The sequence below is a fragment of the Neolamprologus brichardi genome, chromosome 12, assembly GCF_056152115.1.
Source record: "Neolamprologus brichardi isolate AB-2024 chromosome 12, ASM5615211v1, whole genome shotgun sequence".
Lineage (NCBI taxonomy): Eukaryota > Metazoa > Chordata > Actinopteri > Cichliformes > Cichlidae > Neolamprologus > Neolamprologus brichardi.
The window spans coordinates 28543998-28565357 of record NC_142115.1 but is presented as its reverse complement, the minus strand read 5'-3'; the positions used below and the strand labels follow the sequence as shown (position 1 = coordinate 28565357).

Sequence of the window (21360 nt, the reverse complement as noted above, 5' to 3'; positions counted from 1 at the left end):
TCCTCAGGTGACAGGTGACTATTAAGAAGCCACTCTTGAGGAAGGGAAACAGGGAGAAAATGCTGAAGTACGCCACTTTACACAAGATCTGCACAGCTTGCCACCTCCAGTACAATTAACTGTTATTGGAGCTCTCATTAGAACCTTTGAAGCCTTGGCTGAAATGTAACAAGTAAACTTTGCCAGTTTCACAATGTCATACACAGAAAAAGATGCATTTGAGTATATAATCCATGTCTGTTTTTGTTGTTTGACATATTAACCTGGCCACTAAACACTTTAAAATTATTTTTGCTTGAAACAATAAGAAACATGTTTGTGCTGAGATGTCTTTATAAACCTGCATATTTTATTTTTTGGGTGAAAAAAATATCTAACTTTATTCCCTGCATATCTAATAATGATTTTATTGGATATTTCATATTATTAGGACTATGCTTTTCAAGTCTCAGAATGCTTTATGGAACATGGTACCATTCTGACACGTAATTATACATTTCTTGCCTCAATGACCACTCTTCCACTGAGTGTTAGTGCTAGTTTCATTTGCAGTTTATTTCTTCTGTCAGTCTTGAACTTTCCTAAGCATTAAAGAAGAACATTCTGACTGGTGGTGTGAAGTTTTCCAAGCTGTCTGAGATTTCCTCAGGGCTCCAGATTTCTTTGAGGCACCCAAAAACAGCTTCCTCTGGAGGTCCAGTAAGTCCTTGAAGAACCATTTGTTGGTTGTCCCTGAACCAGGATGAAGCAACAGTCAGTGAAGGATCTATCGCTGATCTAGTAATTATATGTATCAAAATATTTACAATTTTTATTTAAAAAATTTACAATTTTTTGATAAGTCTGGAGTTCCATCATGTGAATCATCTCCCATTCTTAATCTCACTGGGAATTTACAAACATTTTAACATCTCACGTTTATTATTATTTATTACGATTTTCAAAAAATATTTGTTCATGAAAAATCCATGAGAAATTAGTTTTCAGATCTTAGATATTCTTTTGTCAGTTTCAATAAAGTATGCATCTTTGCCTAGGTTTGTGGCTAACCAAATGTATGTCAGTGTATGGAAAGTTATAAAAACTGCTCTCCTGCAGTTTTTCATTAAAAAATGGACTTCTCAAAATCTAGATGTCCACCCAACTAATACTGATATAAAACCCACTTAACTAAGCTGTAACTGCATAATAGCCATGGCTACTATTCAACCTTAGAGCAGTTAAGAGCAGTGACCTTGTTCAGCCTAGTTCACCCTAACCCTAACCTACATGTGACAGTTGCAGCTACAACTGTTTACTGACCAGTTTGGGGAAACTGTTTAGGCAGCAGACACTGTGGTTCACATTGCTCCCGTTTCCTCCAAGCATGCACTCCTAGGATGTACGGATATATCTCTTGCTCTTCAAGCTGTTCTCTGATAAGAATGACTGAGTCAGAGGCAGGGATCTCTGATTTTTCCACCAGGTGTGCAAAGAGGACTGGATCTGGGAATGATAACATGGGTTGCTTTTGTCCCGCCTGAGAAGCAGGGATGCAGGAAAGAACGAGTACCGGAGCACTGAAGCTTTCTCTCAGATGATCTTGCCTCTTATACTGACACGTGGACAGCTGACAGAGTTTTTTAGGGAGGACAGCTCTAGATCTGAAGTTCCCATGGTTGTAAGAAGTTCCTGGCTCGGTGATGGAGAGGCTGATGTTAGCATGAATGCTCTCATTGGGTGATGTTTTCCTCTCAGCTAAACCCTTTAATAACTCTGAAATCTAAGACACACAAAAGGCACTGGTACATGAGGGGTTTCACAAAAAATGCACAAGGCAATCAAATATTTCAGCCATCATTCATGACCCATAGCTAGAGCCTATGCCAGCTACTGTTCCAATTCATTTGTGATGTAGAACTTTACTGGGAGCTGTTCTTGAGTCTTTCTGACAAAGACCTGTTAGCAGTTGTTTCCTGAGTTTCGGAAATGTTTTGAGTGTTCACGTTATTTTAAGTAACACTTAAGACTAGGACCATTTAGATTTGGCAATGGTTAATGAAAAATCATGGACTGATGCTGGTGTTTGGGAAACACCTCAGAGAAATCAGGGGAAACTAGAACTAGATAAAAAGGCAATCTTTCAACACATACTCTGATTTTTTAATACCTTGGGCTCATAAGACTCTCTGCTGCCATCCTTGTTTTGACTGTCCATGACTGTAGAACACCTACAATATAAGCAAATCGCCAACAATAAACTGAACTGAAATTGCATCATTTCACTGTTAAAGCTCTAAAATAGAGTTGAATCTTTCACAATGACAGTACCTCCCTCTCTGTCTCCAGCCTGGCTGCAAAATGTAGGCAAAAAAAGGCCAAAGCCAGGTGGGCAGCAGGCTCAAATAACTGGACTCTGTGGCATAGCACTGAGACAGAATCACATCTCCATGACAACTGTGATGATTCTGACAGTAACAGGTGCAAACAGAACATGAAGCACAGGCTGCAGTGTGATCTATTTATTCTTTCATATATACACTGACATATTGCACAGGTTACAAATCTTAAGAGCATCTATACAAACAACATCCTGGCTTTCATCAAGCATAAAGAAAAAACAGAAACCTCATGTTTCACTTGAGGGATGCATATTTTGTGCGTTGTTTTTTTTGTGCGTATGTTGTTGTTCAAGGGATTTACAATCTTAGTTATTTACACACAGAGATAAATACATACTTTTCAAAAAGCTTTTACAAACTGATAAAACAGTTTCAAGACACTCAAGCTCTTCCACTTCTGCATACTACTGGTACATGACCCTGGATAATAGCACACCTTAAAGGCGTGTTTGTCAAACAGCTGATTGCTGGCTTTCTGCAATTTTTGGAGGACGGATTCAAATGTTGAAACATCATGCTTCATCCTTTTGTTTAACAGTGTAAATCCCATCCGATCTCAACTTTAGTGAACATGTTCTCAGGACATGTATCATTTTCTCCTCACACAAGCCATGGCAGGACCTGACTGAATTTATGAAAACAGTGTGAATAACATAGCTTTAACCTAAAAAGTCATTTCTTTTGAGATCATAAGAGATTTGTTTTAAGATGCAGAGCCGAGTATAAACAGTAGTCTACATCAGAGGTATCTGAACCTAAAAGTTGTTTTTGTCAAGATGGTTCCGACTACATCAATTGCATTAAAATCTTCTAAGCATCAATATGCATACATGGATTTCATGACTACATATGCGCGAGTGGTTTGCAGGAGAGCAGTGGTAGTAACATCTCAAAGATTCCCTTACATCAGACTTCCTTGTCAGTCTTTATCAGTGAGACAGGGTCTGGAGCAGGGAAGGGGGGCTGAGGCTTCATAGTGCTCATATGTTGAAGCTTTCTCCACAACCACATGTGCCCTTGATGTTAGGGTTGTTGAAGACAAATTCACTAGACAGCTTTGACTCCACAAAGTCCATCTCAGTTCCCAGAAGGGTCAGCTGGGCCTTCTTCGCTATAAAAACTCTTACACCTGAAAAAAGGTCAGAACAATGTCATCACTACTGTCAGGTTTCAGCCTTATGGTCAGCCGCTATCTAAGAAGTTTAGGGTTGGATTGTTTACAGGCAGTGAAACACAAATACTACAATCTGTGATAATGTTACAGAAATGGTCTTCTGAAAATGCTCAACTTAACCTAATGTACATTTCCCTACATCTCAAGAAGGAAAGCTGTGGAGTTGATGTTAACCACATTAACCCAGGTTAATGTGGCTAAAAGAAAAAATAAATCCTTTGTAAATGACTGAGTTGCTGCCATGCAACTCAGTCTGTGTGATGATTATTCACACCAAATTTGGATTGGTTTGAAACAGAAGTTGTACGTGGTGAAATTGGAGTGTGCACAGTACAAGTGGTCAAAATGGGACTTTCATTGAGAGACTTACAAACAGAAACCATGCTGAAAGCAGTCGAGAGGGGCCCAAGAAGATAAATGGGAGCTCAATGTGAGATCATCTAAATGTAAAGTTTTTTTCTTTTCTTATTTTTAATCCTGGAACATTTTAAAAAATGCACTTGCTGAACCTGGAAACTCATAAAAACCTTAAACTTTTTCAATCAATTACAGTACCCAAGAACCTAGTGTGGCAAACACAATCTTACAACAAAGTCCTTTCTCAGCTTGGATTCATTATAAAACAACGCTTACCATCCTGTACTACTTCCTCATCAGACTTTTCTTTCTCCTTGGTGTAGTCCAGTGTGTAAGTCAGCCCATTACACCCACGTGTTCTCACGCCAACCTTCAAACCAATCTGATGGAGAACCAGATATATGTTAACATAGACTTTTTTCCCCCTGTTTTTTGTAATATATGCACTAAAGGAAGGATGAATGGTACAAGAAAAAAATACATCTTCATAGTTTTATTTTTAAACATTATTATACTTCTCAGTAAAACGTTGCAGTTTAATTAGTAAACTGTCTTGACACTACTCATATCTCAAAATGCTTCTTTTGTTCCTGTGAATTTAATGGCAGCAATGATACTTTCTACAGAGGCAAAGCTCGCTCTGAATGCTTCAATGTCCCTGTTTTAATTAAATAACTGACATTTTGAGCTGTAATTCAAAACCAATTTGCTGAGATTAGTAGTCTACTCCCCACAGATATTCCTTATAACATTTTTAAATTTAATTTCAAGTCAAATGATTCATAAAAAAAAGAAAGAAACTTTAGCAAATGAAAAAATAAGGTGAACATGTTGCTGTTTAATCCATACAGACAAAGCTCATTTGGGGATGGGGTTGTATCTATACTGATATGGATTATGTGCGGTGTTAGGAAGAAAAGAATTTCATACAACATGATGGATATGAAAATCATCAACCTACAGAAGACTGAATTCAAAGACACCCTGAATATCAAAGTGTAAAAATTATGCGGCAGGGTAGCCCATTTGGCTGAAATTTTATTGCAGCAACTCAAAATGCTGCTGAGTAGTTTGTATTGCCCCAGCAAGCTTGTATGCATGCTTGACAACGTCGCTCCCAGGGATCTCATCCCAGATATGGACAGGGCATCACTGAGCTCCTGGACGGTCTAGGATGGATGTGCCTCCCCAGACAATCACTAACTGACTGCCAAACCAGACGTGCTAAAAAAGCAGCTCTCCATGGTTTCCTCAAACCCTTTTACATCAGTACATATGTTCAATGAACATACTGAAAAGCACAGGGTGCAATTGGGTATGCATTCCTATTCTGTTGCAAATGCCAATCAGTGTGCACAGCGCCCAACAGACGATGTTGGGTCCACCCTCATGAAGTCTGTTTCTGATGGTTTGATCAGAGACATTGACATCAGTGGCCTCATTTTGTAGGCCTGTGGCCATGCTCAATCTGTTCCTCCTTGCACAAAGGAGCAGATACCCACATTGCTGATGACTTAAGAACTTTTTAAGGCCCCGTCCAGCTCTCCTAGAATCTTATCAATCCTCTTGAGACTGTGCTGGGAGATACCGCAATGGCATACATTAATGTGCCATCCTAGAGGAGTTTAACTACCTGTGCAACCTCTGTAGGGTCCAGGTATATCCTCATCACCTCCCCACTAGTAACACTGACCCTAGTCAAATGCAAAAGTAGTGAAGAATTGTCAGAAAAGACGGGAGGCAAAAAAAAATGTCAGTGGACTCCACCTATAAAACTATTCTTGATTTGGAAGTTGTCTCATTGTTGCTCCTCTAGTGCACCTGTTGTTAATTTCATTAACACCAAAGCAGCTGAAACTGATTAACAACCCTGTCCACTACCTAACTGACCACATCAATATGACAGAATTTTATTTGATTTGTTGCTATACTAAAGGAACACTTTTAATCAATGTATAAAGAAACTTTGTCTTCTTGATTGGATGAGGTTTTATTAGCCATATTCATTACTTACATATTCTGGTCTGTCCTGCAACAACAATCTGATCTTGCTCACTGCTGCTGGAGTCTAAAAGGAGACAATAGAAGGTTAAAACGTTACTGGCATCAGCTACAATTTACACTGCATTCAGATGGAAACAATTCATTTGGCAAAGGATTGTTTCTAAAAACAACAGAAAAAGAATATTGTCTGTTTAGCTGCTGTTGAAATAACCCCCCCACCCCCAAAAGGACCAACAGCAGTGTCATGAAATAACCAGAACTTCTGCAACCTCAGGTGTAGCAGTAGTTGCTGAAAGTATCAATGCCAGTGTGTGAGTTCTAATGTGGAGGCATTTGGGAGACAAAATACCAATCTCTGTACGCCATTAAATTGTGATCATCTGCATGTGTTGCTGTGTCACAACCCAGAGTTCTTTTAAAATACAAAGTTATGTACTTATAGGTCCTTGTAGAGTGTATTTATTACCACACCAGCACAAGGTTAAAAATAACTCATCGTGCCATAGTAATGTATACAGTAAATACGCTGTATTATGTTTTGTGGGTAACAGCAGTCCCCTTATGTAAGGCACCATTTGCAATTGCATCACTGAAGGATGTCCCACTATTTTAAGTACACTTCAGTACACTAATGTTATCAGCAGAAACCACCATGCAAGTACATTATCTTGCAACAGCACTGTTACTAGAGCTCATCAGCTGAAACACCAATAGCTGAGCATATTCATCCCACGCATGAAAACAAGTAATTACTCTGGCCTGTACTGAGAGCTTACTATACGCCAAGTGCACTCTCAGAATTTTATTTACATTCACATTAAATATCACACTATGTACTTTAAATTTGTCATACATTTATGTACAATTACCTAGTCTGGGAACCCACCCTCCGGCTTTGGGGGGATTTTGGTTACAGTATATAATGCAAGCAAAAACCAGAACATGAGCCACCATAATATAGCTATAAAATTGCAATTATTTTGAAAACTACTTCAAAATAATAATTTTACAAGTAATATAAAATTAGTTAACTACTTAAAGTTTATTGGCCAAAAACAGTGAAACCAGACTCAACCCATCTATTTTCTGAGCATGTAGAGTTTACACAGCAAACGAACCAGTGTTACCACTAGGCTTATGGGAAATGTGTCCAGTGTTCTTTAGGACTGATACGGGATATGATTCGGGGTGGTTTTTATTCACTGTCGATGCTGCCAACTCTTTGCGAACTTCAATAATCAAACCTGAGGCTGCAATCAAACCTGTTACAACTTTTACTCCATAATCCACAACATATTAAGGCCAGACACTTTTTTTCTAAATCCCAGAAGAAGCTTAACTTTATACCGTATGACTTGAAATGGTGACCCTGCTTGATATTAAGGACGTCCAGTTTGCTGTCAAGGTACAGAAACTTCAGCAGCACACTAACAAAAGGCGTCTTGACTAGCCACTTATCAGCGTTAGCATCTAGCTGAGCCTAAAGTCGTGCTTGCAGAACCGCCACAGTGTTTACTCTAAATATTGTGAATGCCAATGCAACGTGAAAAAATGCACCGTTACAATAACGGTTAAGAAAAGTTGAAATTAAGTTGATCTGCGTGTAACAGATGATTAGCTAGCTTAGCCAACTTACACAACTAACATCATACCGGACGCAGCCGTTAACCCTAGCCTTATTCGAGCACTAACTACTCACCGCACATAAAGTGCTTCACATGCATGTATAACCAAAAAATTATTAACATACCAGTGTCAACGCCGCTTTTGTGGCCAGTATCTTTCTTTTGCTGACCGCTCGAACGGTCGCTCGCACCACGGAGGCAGACATGTTGCTCGCGACTGTTGAAATCACGACATAGGATTGCGCAAGCGTATAAAAACTTAGCAAACGCCCCCAAAGAAATATCCGTCCATCTGATTGGCTACTATTGCGACGGACAGTTATGGCTGCAAATAGGCTTAGGGGTTAAAATGACAGGATGTCGCTGTTATGTAACCTTCTCTTACAGACACTAGCCTTGTGTAAAATCCATAAGTACTACGTACATCTGCGGCGGTGCTTATGCGTGGACAATTTTCACCTTATTATTTACACCCATTGTTATTAAATAGTTATTTATACCGTCAAACAGCTTGGTTTTCCAGGCTAACTAGATTTTCTAGAACTTAAGTTGTGGGGTGGTGGGGGGTCTAATCAGCCTTTATAAGAAAAATACATCTTCTCTTTGATATGCTATATTTTTTGTTGCCACCAGCTGTTCGTATAAGTTTCCACTGAGATATTACTGACAGTGCGACGAGTTTTCATTTGCTACAGCAATGTACGACATAAAAAGGGAAAATGGTGAAATTATTTTATCGTTTTAAACTATTTCAGCTTTGGTGACACCTGCAGGATTTGCAGCATATGATCTAACACATTTTGAAGACTCCTGGCATTACTGCTTCATATACTTAAAATATTTTGAGGAGGAAAGGGGGGGGGGGGGGGGGGGGAATAAATACAAAAAATACAAAAAAAAAAAAAAAACCACACTGGAATTTGATTTCAGTTTAATTCTTTGAGACAAACTGGACCATGAACAAACCTTTCCTAACACAATCAGGGGGTCCCTGACACCAAATTAAATCCTCCATTTAATCCTGGTAAAAATAAAAATACAGCTGGTATTAAAGCAATTGAAGCACACATCCTTTAAAATAAGAAATATGATTACAATACCAACATTTTTTTATTATAAAATTCAGTAAGAGTAAGATATAATAAAGCCAGACACCCCACATAAGTTGAATTATAAGCAGGCCTTTGAGACATAACTAGCAGCAACATAATCCAAGGGCCTGGACACCCACCCACCCCACAGTGCAGCTACCAATCTGTGGCAACATTACAATGAAATGAAGCCTTTGTGGCAAATAAATACATTTCTCTCTCCAATGAACTAACTGAGATTACCTCTAGTTGGAGCGCAGTGTGTGCAGTCAGCCAGAACAACTTTTCATTTTTTCCTTCTTCCTTTTTAAAATATAAATTTTAAGAGTCTGCACAGGAAGTTTTTTAACCCAACTTCCCTCAAGCATGTGATCCTCTACCATCGTTACAACACATCCTAGCAGTGTGAAGACATACAGAAAATTGAGAGGTAATGAGCTTTTACCTTCCCTCTACTAACATCTGCAGGCAGTTTTAGGGCAGTATATATCCATGAAGCTTGAGTGGACCAGCAGTCTAAGAATAAAACTGTGATCCTGAGAAACACATCTTACATGGTGGTTTTTCTAACAAAAAGGCACACAAACATGGAGACACCTTGCAGGTAGTTCTGTCTTCAAGAACACCAGAGACATGGACAGATGGTCATCAGTGCAGAGGACAAACACATGATTTACAATTAAAAAAATAAAATAAAAAATAAAGATCCAGGGCATTAAAAAGGTATACTGCCATTAAGAAACATCTTCTTTTCCCCAATCTCTAAAACAACACTTAAGGGAAAAAAAGAACGCATATGAATTGAAACCTTTTTGGTTTAATGCAAAATAGCCTTGACGTTTTGATGTTGAGTAGCAGACTAATATCATAATCAGTTTATCATTTCAATCTGACTCACAGCTGTAACAGTGTTTATAAACACTGGTTAACCAAATCTACCAAATTAAAGGACGGTTGAACCTCCAAGTGTCCCCCCAAAAAAATAAAAAATAAAATTTAGCATTAAAGATACAGTATGATGTCAAAAGATACCCTACTGAGATCTAAGCTATTAGTCGTCTAGGAGACAGTTATTTACATTCCAATTTTAAGAGATTTTACACCAAATTTGCAGTAATATTGCTTTAAATGTAAAGTTTTTATATATACAAAAAACCCCAAAAAAACCAAAAAAAAAAAACAAAAAAACAAGGGAAAACCTCTTGACTGGCAAAGTATTTTAAGACATCACATGCATCACATGCATGCTTACTTGCTTATTTTCTTTTTTTTTTTTTGTTCAAATGAAAGCTTTTTTAAAAAACCCAAACAAAACAAAACAAAAAACTCTCAGGGGGAGAGCTTTGGGGGAAGAAAAAAAAACCCCAAAACAAAACCCACAACAATAAAAAGGCCCTATTTGGCTTCAAGTCAAGATGTCCTGGCTTTGGCTTTGAACGGGCTACTATTGGCCCAACAGTACCATTCAGATTTAAGGGTTTCTGGACTTTGGGTTGCTGTCTGCCTGGACAAAAGTAGAATCTGGTAGTTATTTCTTTTTTTATTCACAGCCGCTTCTCATTCCACTGGGCTCTTCCTCTGACCAGAGCGACCCGAATTTCGGCAGGTTAAACTACCTGAAACAAACCAGAAAGCAGTCATCAACATTTATTACAAACACAATTTTCTAACTCAACAGCAGCATTAACACCCCCCCCCCCCCCCCCCCCAGTATATTAAGATGGTAACAAAACTAAGCAGACTGCTTGATCCACACAAACTGAACATTGCTTTATTGACCAAGAAAAAACAAAAACACATTCAGGCAACAATACCAGGTACAATAACTCAGAGAATGTGTTCTAAGACCACATGGAAAACAACAGATGAAATAAGGACCAGAATGCTCCATTTGAGGAAAAAGATCAGAAAGTGTTTGCTCCAGAGTCCAGAAAAAGATGGATGAATCTGAGCCTGCTGCATAGAAATCATGTCGTCTCTCTTTATGAGCCCTAGACAATTGACCCAATGCAAAAATACACTGTCAACCAAGTCTAATTTCTCTGAAAATTGAAATTGCACTTTGTCTCCATAAATTACAGATAATTCTTGTTTAAAATAAAATAAGTTGGCAAAATGTGTGCTTTAGGGATGGAAATACATGTTGGGAAAGCATCATTTTTAAATTGGGTGCTAATGCTGGCTAGCAATCCACAATTAAGTACAAATGCAGTGTAACTAAACTTAATGAAGATGTAACATAATAAATAGCCGTATGCTTTTCTGTAGTTGCTATGATTATTTTGGACTAGTTGGGCCCAAATAGTTTAAATTACGTTCAATTTAAAAACACAATAAATCAAATACATGTTAAAATTAGCTACATAGTGCTAATAGTATAGGTTTGAGACATCTGATTCCATGCATAAAAAGTATAGGAAATTAAATTACCTGCTTGTGGACTTAATATCACATTTTGCTGCTTTCTCTTCTTCTTATCTTCTTGTATAGGTATGCCCTAAAATAAAAGACAGCTCAAAAGATGTACAGTTGTAGAAGTGTACAAAGCAGAATTAATTATAATTTAGGTTGACTGAAAACATAACATACTTGTTTCTCTGTTTCTCGCAAATTCCTAAAGTGGGGTGAAGAAGAAGAATTCTCCATTTTCACATTACCTGCCAAATGACAAGTGAACATTGAAAGTAAGTATGTGACTTTTTTCATACTTCAAAGAACGTAAAGTGACCTTGCAGGTACTTACCAGCAGGGCTTCTGTACAGCTGACAGTCCTTCTTGATGTGGGCAGTTGATCCACATAGGTAGCAGCAACGGATATCCACTCCATCCCTTTTCCGCCAGTGTTCACTTTTGTGTCTGATCTGATCCTTCGATTCCTCTGCTGTATCCATTTTGTCTTGTGGGTACTCTGGCCTTCTCTCCGAGTCCCTTCTATGCTTAGACCTGATCCAAAATCATTGACGATGTAACACTAACATTAAGGCAGGCACGCAAGGTGCTAACAGACTTTTAAGTAAATATTATGACAAAATACTTGAGATTGCACCCACTTCTTACGCAGGGGGCAGTCTTTCATGAAGTGGCCAATCTTTCCACAGATGCGACAGCAGCGATCATTGGGAGCCACTTCTCCTTCAGTAAGTACTTCAGGATCAAAGAAATACTCCTGGGAAAGATGCAGGTAAAACAGTTTTAGTGCTGATTGGATAATATCACCACAATAAAAAAAAAAAAAAAGTAATGTTCAGACAACAAATACAGACCATCTGACTGGGATACACAGGAGGAAAGTATCTGATGGGTGTGCCAAACACTCTTCTGCCATTGATAAAAGCCTTCATGATGAAATTTGTCACTGTTTTGATGACCAAAATAAAAACATGCACATTTTAAGTAGTGAAAAGTGCAAGAAAAATCATTGAGATGTCAGAAATGGGAGAAAAAAATAAAAATCTATATCCATCTTACTTTTCCTCGAGAGACCAGCACCCAAATTATGATTGAGATCAAATGGATCTGTGACAAAAAAGGAACTTGAAAAATCTTCACAAGCAGACATATACAATTACTTTGATTCAGCAAATAAAAATTACACATTTGATTGTGGATAAATTAGTTACAATACACTGCAGCAATAGTCTTACACAAGGCTACCTTCAATGACTATGTATTTGGATGTCCACTGCTTGTTGAAGGTGGTGAGGCGGGCATGCTGTCGGATACAGACAACATGCTCTCTGAAGTCAAAGTCCTCAGTGTAAAAGCGGAGTAGGCCGAGCCACAGCTCCCCCACAGTCTCGGTGTTCTTCCCATAGTGTGGCCAGTGACTGGGCTGAAGGTGGAAAAAAGACAATATTGATGAGCTACTAAGACACAGTCTTACATTTATATTAACCATATTGTTTAGGCACAAATCAAATACAAAACACTTACTAGTGCTTTAAAATCATCAAAGAAGTACACATTCCAACCATCTACTAGTACTTCAGGCTTCTTCCCATCATGGATCTGCAAGAAACCAAGCAGTCAAGCTTGACACATGATATTGTGAAATACATTAAATAACCACTACAAAGAGACTTGTTGACAAATTCATCCAAATGGAGGTATAAGTTTGTTGTTTTAGTTTAAGGGGATAAATGTATTTGAGACAACACTCGCATAGACAAATCAACACATCTATGTGCAACTTGTTTGTAAAGAGAATAAAATTGGCTCTTCTTTCAAACAGACATCTGTACCTCTTGCAGCACAGGGATAACTGGTGGGTCTCTCTGCTGAAGGTAGAATAGCACCATGAGGGTGTAGGCATATGACGAGAGGCTACCACGTGAAGCATCTCCAATGTCACACATCTGTAATGGAAGTGGAAACAACATTTTAACGTTGAACAATACAATAGCAAGAACACTTAAAGATGTCTTAGTCACAAGTCTGTAAAGCATGTTCACCTTGGCAAAAACCTTCATGACGTAACAGAGGATCTTCACTCTTCTGTCAATTGCAGCATACGTAGCTAGTAGGTGGGTGTTGTGCAAGGCCTGAGAAAAAAAACAAACAGAAACTGCAAATTTCAAAAGGTGCACATTTTCTTATTTTCAAATACATACAAAGACAAAAAGAGCCCCACCAGTGTGTTGTAGAGGCTTATATCTCCCTCCAAGCCAGTGCGAACATGGTAGAACTTCACAATGGGTACTTTTGCTGTAGTGATTGGAAGGATGTTCCTCAGTCCTGATGTGGATACATAATGACATTACAGGCACTTATGGGGAAGATTAAGAACTTTATTAAATCATAATTTATTTCAGCTTAATGCATTTCCCATTCATTAATTAATTAATGGGTAGGTAACATTTTTTTAAAGGTGAATTATTTTAGAACTTTAGAATCTCTTAAAACCAGAACAGTTTGTTGTCATTTGATCAAAAGTGACAGTCGCTGGTTGCAGACAAAATAAAGTGCATGAATGTCAGTTTCGTACCACAGCTACTATGTCTTACCTGGGTGTTTCTTTAGCGATCTTGCCAAGCTTTCAATGATGTTGATGCAGTTAATATCCTATGATGGAATGAAGGCAAAAATGATTTAATAATAATAACTCCTGCTAGATAATAAGTAATTCAACCATAACAATGAAAAGGAACAAGGGCAACTTGCCTCCAAATAAAAAATATTACCAATGTATTCTTCAAGCATATGGGCAAATCAAACACGCATCAACTTCAAGTCGTCATTAGAAGCTTGATAAATCCAGTTGGTGTAAATTAAAGATCAACTGCAGCTGGTTCCCTGACGAACAGAACCAAAACTACATGGTAAAGAATTATTGGTAACTCACATCTATGGTTTCTTGTCCTTCCAACACCATGCAGATGTCCAGGTCACTCTGTCTAAATCCAAAGCCATTTTTGGATGAGCCAAACAGTTGTAACTGAGCACCTGTGATTTAAAATAAATAATCAACACATGATTTGTTAACCAAATCATTCAGATGGAACATCACGCCAATTCAATTAAAAAATAAATAAATAAATAAAGTTAAAAGATCAACTTCACCAGGAAACTGTCTTCTCACAAAAATCTCAAGGTCTTGAAGGATGTGCTCTCTTACACCCACTTCCAGTTCATCTGGGGCAAAATCACCTTAAAAGTGAATGAATGAATGAATGAATGAATGATATTTAGTGACCAAGTAATTTACTGGACACAAGCACTATTCCACCAAAAGTGGTCTTAAATAACTGGTTTTACAACAGGACTCAGGAAATAACTTTATATGAACATGCCAATTAGACATATTATGATAACTAACTACAATTAACTAGTATATCAAAACAACAACTTGAAACAACTTTTAAAAAAAAAACAACTCAAAACTCACCTATTTAAAATGTTTTTGACTAATTTTTGCCTTTTTATTATTTGTTATCTTATGTGCAGCACTTTGTGACTCTGTCTAGAAAGGTGCTATATAAATTAAATTTTATTTATTTATACAAAATTATTTTGTGAAAAACAGTCACATAAGCTGAGATCCAGTGGATGCTATACTACACTTTTCATGCACCTGCATTAAGCTCTTTTTAGAGTTGTGTACATTTTAACACTTTAAAGTTTAACATATTCTCATCCCATGTGTTAAACCATAAACTCACACAAATTTTACCAAATAAGACTAAAACCACTGACACATCTGTGTTTTCTTCCAAAGCACTTTTTAAATCTTACATAAAATTTTGCTTAAGTGCTAATGATTAGAACTCAAAAAAAAAAACATGAACAGGTGGACTTCATTAAGTTGAAATGAGGAACTTGCAATAATTAAGAGTTTGTTGAGTCCAACAGTATGAAAATGTTTGCATGAGCCTCATTTTTAAAACTTGTTCATACCATCAACAAAAACAATTTTTTTTTAACCATTTTAAATACATTTGTATATTTTTGTCATTGTATATATTACTAAAATTTGCAAGAGTAGAAATATGACATCACAATGCAGGTAAGGGTTACATGTCCCATAATACTCACTGTAACACTGCTCACAGACTTTGTTGAGGACACTGAGAAACTCTGGTGTTACTGGGGGCAAGGGGTCAAGCTGCACTTTCTTGAAATCTTCTGGACAATCTTTCTTCAAATGTCCATCACGTTTGCACAAGCTGCACACGACCATGTGGGACTATGTGATATTGAAAGGAGTTATACATATAGTTTTCCTCACTTACAACCTAAATCTTTACCATACAACTTTAAAATGTTATGTTTTTTGTTTAATCAAATTACACAATTGCAAATGCTGCCAGTAACTGAAGGAAAACTTACCTTTCCTCTGGTGAAAGCTTGCTTGGTGAACTCATAAGATGGTCTGCTCTGTTTTTCACTTTTATTTTCTGGTGTTTCATCTTTAATTTGAGAAACACTGACAGGTGCCAAATCCACTTCCTCCTCCTCTTCCTCATCCATTGAACCAGGTGTGTCCAAATCTGGACCCTCCTCATCGGACAAAAGCTCCTCCCCTGAGATCTCGTCCACTAGGAAAATCTCTTCATCCTCTATGGTGAAGCTGTCCAGGTGGTGTCTGTTATGCATGTCGACATCAATATTTATGTCATCATCCTGCTCGTCTTCATCATCCTCATCCTCCGAAAGGCTGCTTTTGCCCAAGTCCACTTTTTCTTTTTCCCGCTCTTCATCTGAGTCACTGAATTCTTCAATTTCCTCCTCTTCCTCAATAATGCAATCAGAGTCCTCAGGGCCATTTTCTACAGATTTAGATTGGCTCGTATATTTTGAATGAATGCTGAGATTACTGAAATCTGACAAGCCCACACTCTCGTCACTCAAAGCTTTAGCATTGGCCCCTTGAACATATCCTCCCTTCAGTTCTCTTTTGTGATTAGCAGCTGGTGTATTGAGTGACTGTGCAAAGTACTTGTATGTGGTTTTGAGGCAGTGGAGGATGTACTCGTACATTTGCTGGCTGTTCACTGTGCGGGCCACATTTCTCTTCACGGCAAACGGGTCTGAAACAGAACCATTTGTAAACATTAGAACACATAAAAGAAGTGGTTCACAAACCTTAGCCACTGCAACTGGACACAAACAACCAGGTTTGGGGAGGGGGGGGTGGGGGTTAAATTGAATTAATAACTTTTAAAAGGGTGGGATAAGGGGTATACAATAGTTTGTTGATTATGTTGCACTGAGCTTTAAGCAAAATTACACTTTAAAATAAAGTATTACAAGTAAAGCTACAATTAATAGTTAATGACTGATAAAAAAAACCAAAACTGTGGGTTGTTAACTTTTCCAACTTCTGAAACGGGGTATGCAAGAAAAAGTATGAGAACCACTGCGTTAATCCATGAATCAAACAGAAATAAAAATCTAGGTTTGGACAGAATCAACAGAGAAATAAGCAACAATAAAACAGATTCTGTGTGACCACTTCTCCTTACAGAAGTATCAAGACATGAAAATGATTCAAACATAAAAGAAAGCTTCTGACCCTCTACAGCGATCCGCTTTTTAGGCCAGTCTTTCATCTCTCGGGAGAGGACAGCACCAGTCCGCACACTGATTATATTGTCAGCCATGATGAACTCCAGGGAATAGAAGCGAAGCATTTCGACCCAGAGAAGTCCAACTTCCACTGGTGGATGAGGACTTTGAAACACCAGCGGAACCTGCAAGACAGCCTTATATTACTACGAGTCTGAAAAATTATCACTCAAGTTTCCAATTTATTCAACAGCCTTTTAAAAAAAACAAAACAAAAAACAAAAACCTGTCTCCAAATAAAAGTCAAAATTATATTTTCTGTTCTTTGGAAGTCTTTCAGTTTATTTATGTGTGTCCATCTTCATGATTACCTTCCCCTTTATGGAGTTGCCTTCTGCTGGTTGAGATGACTCCTTGGAGGAAGGGGTGTAGGCCCAGTGTAAATACCCATCCTCTGTATGAGTAAGGTTGAAGTCTGACAGCCGGCTGAGAGAAAACACTTTGATCTAAAGATGGGCAGATGTTTGCATCAGTTTATTCCAAAAAATTCCTAAAAAGAGCCAATAATGAAAAGCAAACTAATATGTTTTTTTGTTTGTTTGTTTGTTTTTTAAGGATGGAAATGAAAAAAAGACTTACATCTTGGTTGAAATAGGTAGGCAAGAGAGGTTCTTTGCGCTTCTGTAAGTAGAAGATAACCAAAAGGGCAAAGACATATGGTGGTAGACTCCCCTCTTCTGTGCGATCAATTTCACAGATCTTAACAGAAAGCCAAAAATGATGTTAAGAACAAATGCAACTTTGAAAAAAAGAAATGAGTGAATAGTTTTGATGCCTTTGCTAATGTGAGGAACAAGTCTTTGTCTACTAGAAACATACCCGGGCCCAGCGTCTGAAGCCCAAAACCAGTGGCATGAGGAGAGGCTCCTGAGTCACCAGGGCAGAAAGATATGTGGTGGTTTGGAACACGTTTTCATTCCCTGCACTAACTTTGCAGATTAGACCACTGTTGGGGGGGGGGGGGGGGGGACGACAAAAAATAAGTTAATTTTATGCTGTTGTGGTATGAGTACTGTTAATATTCTCTTGTCACATGCAAGAAAAACCCATGTAACTGCAAATGATACAGACCTACTTCTCTCTTTACAGATGACCACAGGCACCCTGGCATGAAAATCCGCCTCCATCTCAACAAACAGAGCTGAGAATAGCACAACACAATTTAAACTTTCCATGACACTCAAGCACATGACTGACTTTACCATGTCTGAAAGATTTATTCAAGACTCTTGAGTCTAAAATGAAAATAAAACTCACAGCTCACAGAGAGGCAGTCCTTAACCAACATCAAGACATCTGGCTGATGCATCTGTGAATACATTCCATTTCAAAGCCTTTATACAGCATAAATATAATATTAAAAAGAACATAATTATGGTGCATGCTACAAGCACAGCATACACAACTTGTGAAATCTAAAATCAAGTGAAATTATATTTTTTCCCCCCACCCACACATCTTACCTTTGCCATATACTAATATTTTTGCTGTCATCTCTTGTATTTGTTCCCTTAAATAATGTCACCCTAAACCCACGTAACTTGTAACATATACATGCAGATGAAAGACTTCTTCCCCTAGCTATTATTCTCCTGACAGGCCTCCAGTTTTAATTTTTAACATTAATATCATTAAAATATTAACATATATAAAATTAAGATAAAAATACAATAAAATTGTATCACACATCATGAACTCACACTGTGTTACTCACGTGAGTTGGATACTGAATGTCAATGTTGACATCAGAATCCTTGAATCCAAATTTAGTGCAAGATGATCCATAAAGCCTGAGTCGGACCTCTATAGATGAGAGAAAGCAGGTAAATATTGCTACGATTTTAATAATACTGAAAGAGTACAGTTGTATATCGTGAACTTTCCTCTTTATGTGTCTTACCAGGCAGAACAGACAGGAGGAGATCTTGCATGGTGGAGACAACACACAGTCTCTTCTCAACGTCCAGGTCGTTCAGACCATGTTCCTGGACAACAGCGTCTAGTACTGCACTTATGGCACTGATCTGCTCTGGACTAGGAGGCAGGATCTCAGTCAGCATCAGCTGCTCTTGTCGCTCCTATAAGCCAACATGCAAATACAGGAAAGGGGTCTTGATCACAGCCTTTAATGCATAAAAACTACTACTCCACAATAGCAACACAGTAACACAATCTATATACGGTAAATGTAAAATAACCTTGGCCCTTCTCTTGTGTCGTTTGTCCCGAATATGCTTGTAAGCTTCAGACACAGACTCTAGGAGAACATCACACAGGGCACAGTTGTAAAGAGCAGCAGGGTTGCTGTGGGACCTCTAAAACAATTGTACAACACACACACAAAAAAAATTACACCGTTAGAAATATCTGTAAATCACCTGCACCAACCAACTCAAACATTACATCACCTCTTACGGCTTTTAGGGTCTGTACCTTCTTTAGGCTGTAGATCTCGTCCCTGTTAAGCCGCCTCTCTGCTTGCCGTAGGCTGCGCAGCTCTTTGTTTGAGAGTGTGGACTCTTCAATCACAAAGCCCCTGTTCTCTTCAGCAAAAGCTTTCTTCTTGTTTCTGTTACGCCGTCTTTTACCTTTGAAAATGAGAAATGCAGGGGGAAGTATGAATTTCTAGTTTGTTTTCAACATAGACTTAGTGATAAAGCTGAAAGTGTTTCATTCCTTCTGCAGAGACTGACTTCCAAACCCTTACCTGATTTTTGAAAACCATCATCCGTGGCTTCTCTCCTTCCCTGTTCCCTGTCCTCCTTTGGACTTTCTCCTTGCATACCCCTCCTCCAGCTCTGCTGCGGGCGCTCTCTCCAGTTATCTTCCTGAGGACCTGAGAACCACCGGACATCATCTCTCTGTGAGGGGCTGTGGCCTCCTCTTAATCCACTAGGAGAGTGGCTTAGGGGCCCCAGTCCTCCCTTCTTAGGGCTGGCCCTGTAAGGCCCACCTTGATTTTTCTTGGCCTGCTGGCCTCCATCTGATCTGAAGTTCTGTCCTCGCACCTGGTCCTGCATCCACCAGTTTTCTCCCTTCTCTGCCGCTGCTGCTGCCGCCCCCCTCTCCCTGCCGCCTTGCTTAGCCCGGTAAGGCCTGCCAGAGTTTTCCATGATACACTGCTGTGATAAAACTGCAAGATAAAATGTCCAGTTAATGTGGTAATAGTTCTTATGTAATCAAAACAGCACAAACACAAACTGTGCTACAAGAGATCTGCCAAACGTCTGCATTTGGCAGAAGTCTCTTGTTTGAAGAAGCAGTGTCCCATTTCAGTTCATTTTATTTTGGCATGTAGAAAAACGTATATTGGTTGTAACTGCTCACAATTTTCACAACTTGCCATGTAATCCATACCAGACTGTTGCACAACTTATATAGGCGATGCCGCATTTTTTTTTTTTTTTTTTTTTGCAGCTCAGCACCTACTCGAAAATGCTGAGCCAATAGGTAGCAGGTGATAAAAACGGTAATATTAACCTCTCTAAAACACTGGCTGACTTCTGCAAACTCGGGTTAACAGTTAACCCTTTTCAATGGCCATGAACGCTGACATTCCTAAAATAAAAATAAAAAAAACCAAAAACTTGTTTTAAGTGTCAACATTTTTACGTCACTATTTTTAGTATAACAGCCGCTTAGTTAGCTGAAATAGTTTGCGCACACACGTAAAGGCTAACCCAAACTACAGGATTGTGAGATTATGACATGGTGTAGACGTTAGCTAGCTTACCTAGCTTCAGCAGCGTTATTATTTGACTCTACTGTTACTTCTTCTACTTCCTCGAGCTGGCGGTTTATAACTTTGCCACCTCAGTGCCTTACAACTCGTCAACAAATAAGTGCTAATAACCGCACTTGTTAGCTCCTGCTGCAACACAGTTACAGCAATGCTAACGTTAGCTACACATACTTAGCTTGCTAGCACAGGCACTTAAGGGTAACAGCTAGCAGCGGCTATCGTCCCTGTTTCTTGCAGTTTTTGTCGAGCTGCCCAGCCTACAGCTGAGATAAAGGCAGCCATTAATTACACGCTAGCTTGTACTATACACGTGTATTATTAAATGAATCAAAATACCTCCCGCTAGTGCACAGAGGACATAGTTGAAGCCTTGTTCAGTTCTGACTTGGCACGCTCTCTTGTCTTGCACTAGAGTTTGAAAGGTGACATAGGAGCCGTTTATTTTCTAGTCGTCACCGGCCGTGTTCCGCCCACCGCAAAAAAGAAAAAGACTGATATATTGCACAAAAATTAAATTTTTAATACTTAGGAGATGAATATTAAGAACTTTATACACTGCTCACATTTTTGTAGTAGAATTGAAATTATAATGTTGTTATTGTTGTTAATAATTTTCTGATGTTAGCATGATTATAGGAAGAACAACAAGAAGAAAAATACATGTATAAAATGTAAACTTTTTCATATACATTTCACATGTGAACATTTAATATGTAGGCATTCTATAAAATAATAAGCCCAAGTAATTTGATGTTTTTTCTACAAAAAGTTAAAAGGCAAGGCATCCATTGTCTTCTAATCTCTCTCTCTCTCTCTCTCTCGTGTAATAGACTTAAGAGTATAACATATGGTTCATGATAATTAATTAGATGGTGCTAGTGATTGTTTAGCTTTGGTTGCCCGGGGTCACAGGAGAGCCGCG

The 21360-nt window shown here is 38.5% G+C and overlaps 3 protein-coding genes across 5 annotated transcripts; all 3 read right to left on the bottom strand.

Annotated features, from left to right (window-relative positions):
* Nucleotides 1-392: 392 nt before the first annotated feature.
* Nucleotides 393-2439, bottom strand: LOC118454109 (uncharacterized). The gene is made up of 4 exons (XM_087849290.1): nucleotides 2311-2439; nucleotides 2150-2210; nucleotides 1303-1762; nucleotides 393-732 (listed from the first exon to the last, which is right to left on the bottom strand). Exons 2-4 carry the CDS (start codon nucleotides 2195-2197, stop codon nucleotides 566-568), a joined length of 675 nt encoding a protein of 224 aa, XP_087705416.1. The 5' UTR covers nucleotides 2198-2210; nucleotides 2311-2439; the 3' UTR covers nucleotides 393-565.
* Nucleotides 2440-2486: 47 nt separating this feature from the next.
* On the bottom strand, nucleotides 2487-7777 carry isca1 (iron-sulfur cluster assembly 1). Its single transcript, XM_006790008.3, has 4 exons — nucleotides 7667-7777; nucleotides 5927-5980; nucleotides 4189-4294; nucleotides 2487-3510 (listed from the first exon to the last, which is right to left on the bottom strand). Exons 1-4 carry the CDS (start codon nucleotides 7745-7747, stop codon nucleotides 3362-3364), a joined length of 390 nt encoding a protein of 129 aa, XP_006790071.1. The 5' UTR covers nucleotides 7748-7777; the 3' UTR covers nucleotides 2487-3361.
* A 678-nt stretch (nucleotides 7778-8455) lies between these two features.
* Nucleotides 8456-20888, bottom strand: tut7 (terminal uridylyl transferase 7). Of its 3 annotated transcripts, none has more exons than XM_006790007.3 (29): nucleotides 20775-20888; nucleotides 19404-19829; nucleotides 19130-19284; nucleotides 18895-19011; nucleotides 18597-18774; nucleotides 18411-18499; nucleotides 17954-18005; nucleotides 17768-17837; nucleotides 17516-17642; nucleotides 17276-17395; nucleotides 17008-17142; nucleotides 16644-16821; nucleotides 15458-16158; nucleotides 15164-15314; nucleotides 14192-14278; nucleotides 13974-14074; nucleotides 13636-13693; nucleotides 13263-13366; nucleotides 13084-13173; nucleotides 12874-12987; nucleotides 12566-12640; nucleotides 12287-12464; nucleotides 12101-12148; nucleotides 11896-11987; nucleotides 11683-11798; nucleotides 11376-11575; nucleotides 11222-11289; nucleotides 11063-11129; nucleotides 8456-10248 (listed from the first exon to the last, which is right to left on the bottom strand). In XM_006790007.3, exons 2-29 carry the CDS (start codon nucleotides 19807-19809, stop codon nucleotides 10190-10192), a joined length of 3936 nt encoding a protein of 1311 aa, XP_006790070.2. In that variant the 5' UTR covers nucleotides 19810-19829; nucleotides 20775-20888; the 3' UTR covers nucleotides 8456-10189. The 3 variants fall into 3 exon arrangements, with proteins under 3 accessions (XP_006790070.2, XP_035763211.2, XP_035763212.2); XM_035907318.2 differs by lacking the exon at nucleotides 8456-10248 and adding an exon at nucleotides 10445-10623; XM_035907319.2 differs by lacking the exons at nucleotides 8456-10248; nucleotides 20775-20888 and adding exons at nucleotides 10445-10623; nucleotides 20430-20724.
* Nucleotides 20889-21360: the final 472 nt, after the last annotated feature.

Excerpts from the sequence above, each read along its gene's own strand:
- LOC118454109 (XM_087849290.1), bottom strand. The coding sequence starts at position 2,197 with ATGGACAGTCAAAACAAGGATGGCAGCAGAGAGTCTTATGAGCCCAAG. Across the intron at positions 1,763-2,149 it reads GAGAGTCTTATGAGCCCAAG|ATTTCAGAGTTATTAAAGGG; the intron begins GTATTAAAAAAT and ends TGTGTGTCTTAG. Across the intron at positions 733-1,302 it reads TAAACAGTTTCCCCAAACTG|GGACAACCAACAAATGGTTC; the intron begins GTCAGTAAACAG and ends ATCCTGGTTCAG.
- isca1 (XM_006790008.3), bottom strand. The coding sequence starts at position 7,747 with ATGTCTGCCTCCGTGGTGCGAGCGACCGTTCGAGCGGTCAGCAAAAGA. Across the intron at positions 4,295-5,926 it reads TGCAGGACAGACCAGAATAT|ATTGGTTTGAAGGTTGGCGT; the intron begins GTAAGTAATGAA and ends GTTCTCCATCAG. Across the intron at positions 3,511-4,188 it reads TGAGGAAGTAGTACAGGATG|GTGTAAGAGTTTTTATAGCG; the intron begins GTAAGCGTTGTT and ends ACCTTTTTTCAG.
- tut7 (XM_035907318.2), bottom strand. The coding sequence starts at position 19,809 with ATGGAAAACTCTGGCAGGCCTTACCGGGCTAAGCAAGGCGGCAGGGAG. Across the intron at positions 18,500-18,596 it reads CCTCCTGTCTGTTCTGCCTG|AGGTCCGACTCAGGCTTTAT; the intron begins GTAAGACACATA and ends TCTCATCTATAG. Across the intron at positions 13,694-13,973 it reads AAGGACAAGAAACCATAGAT|GATATTAACTGCATCAACAT; the intron begins GTGAGTTACCAA and ends ATTCCATCATAG.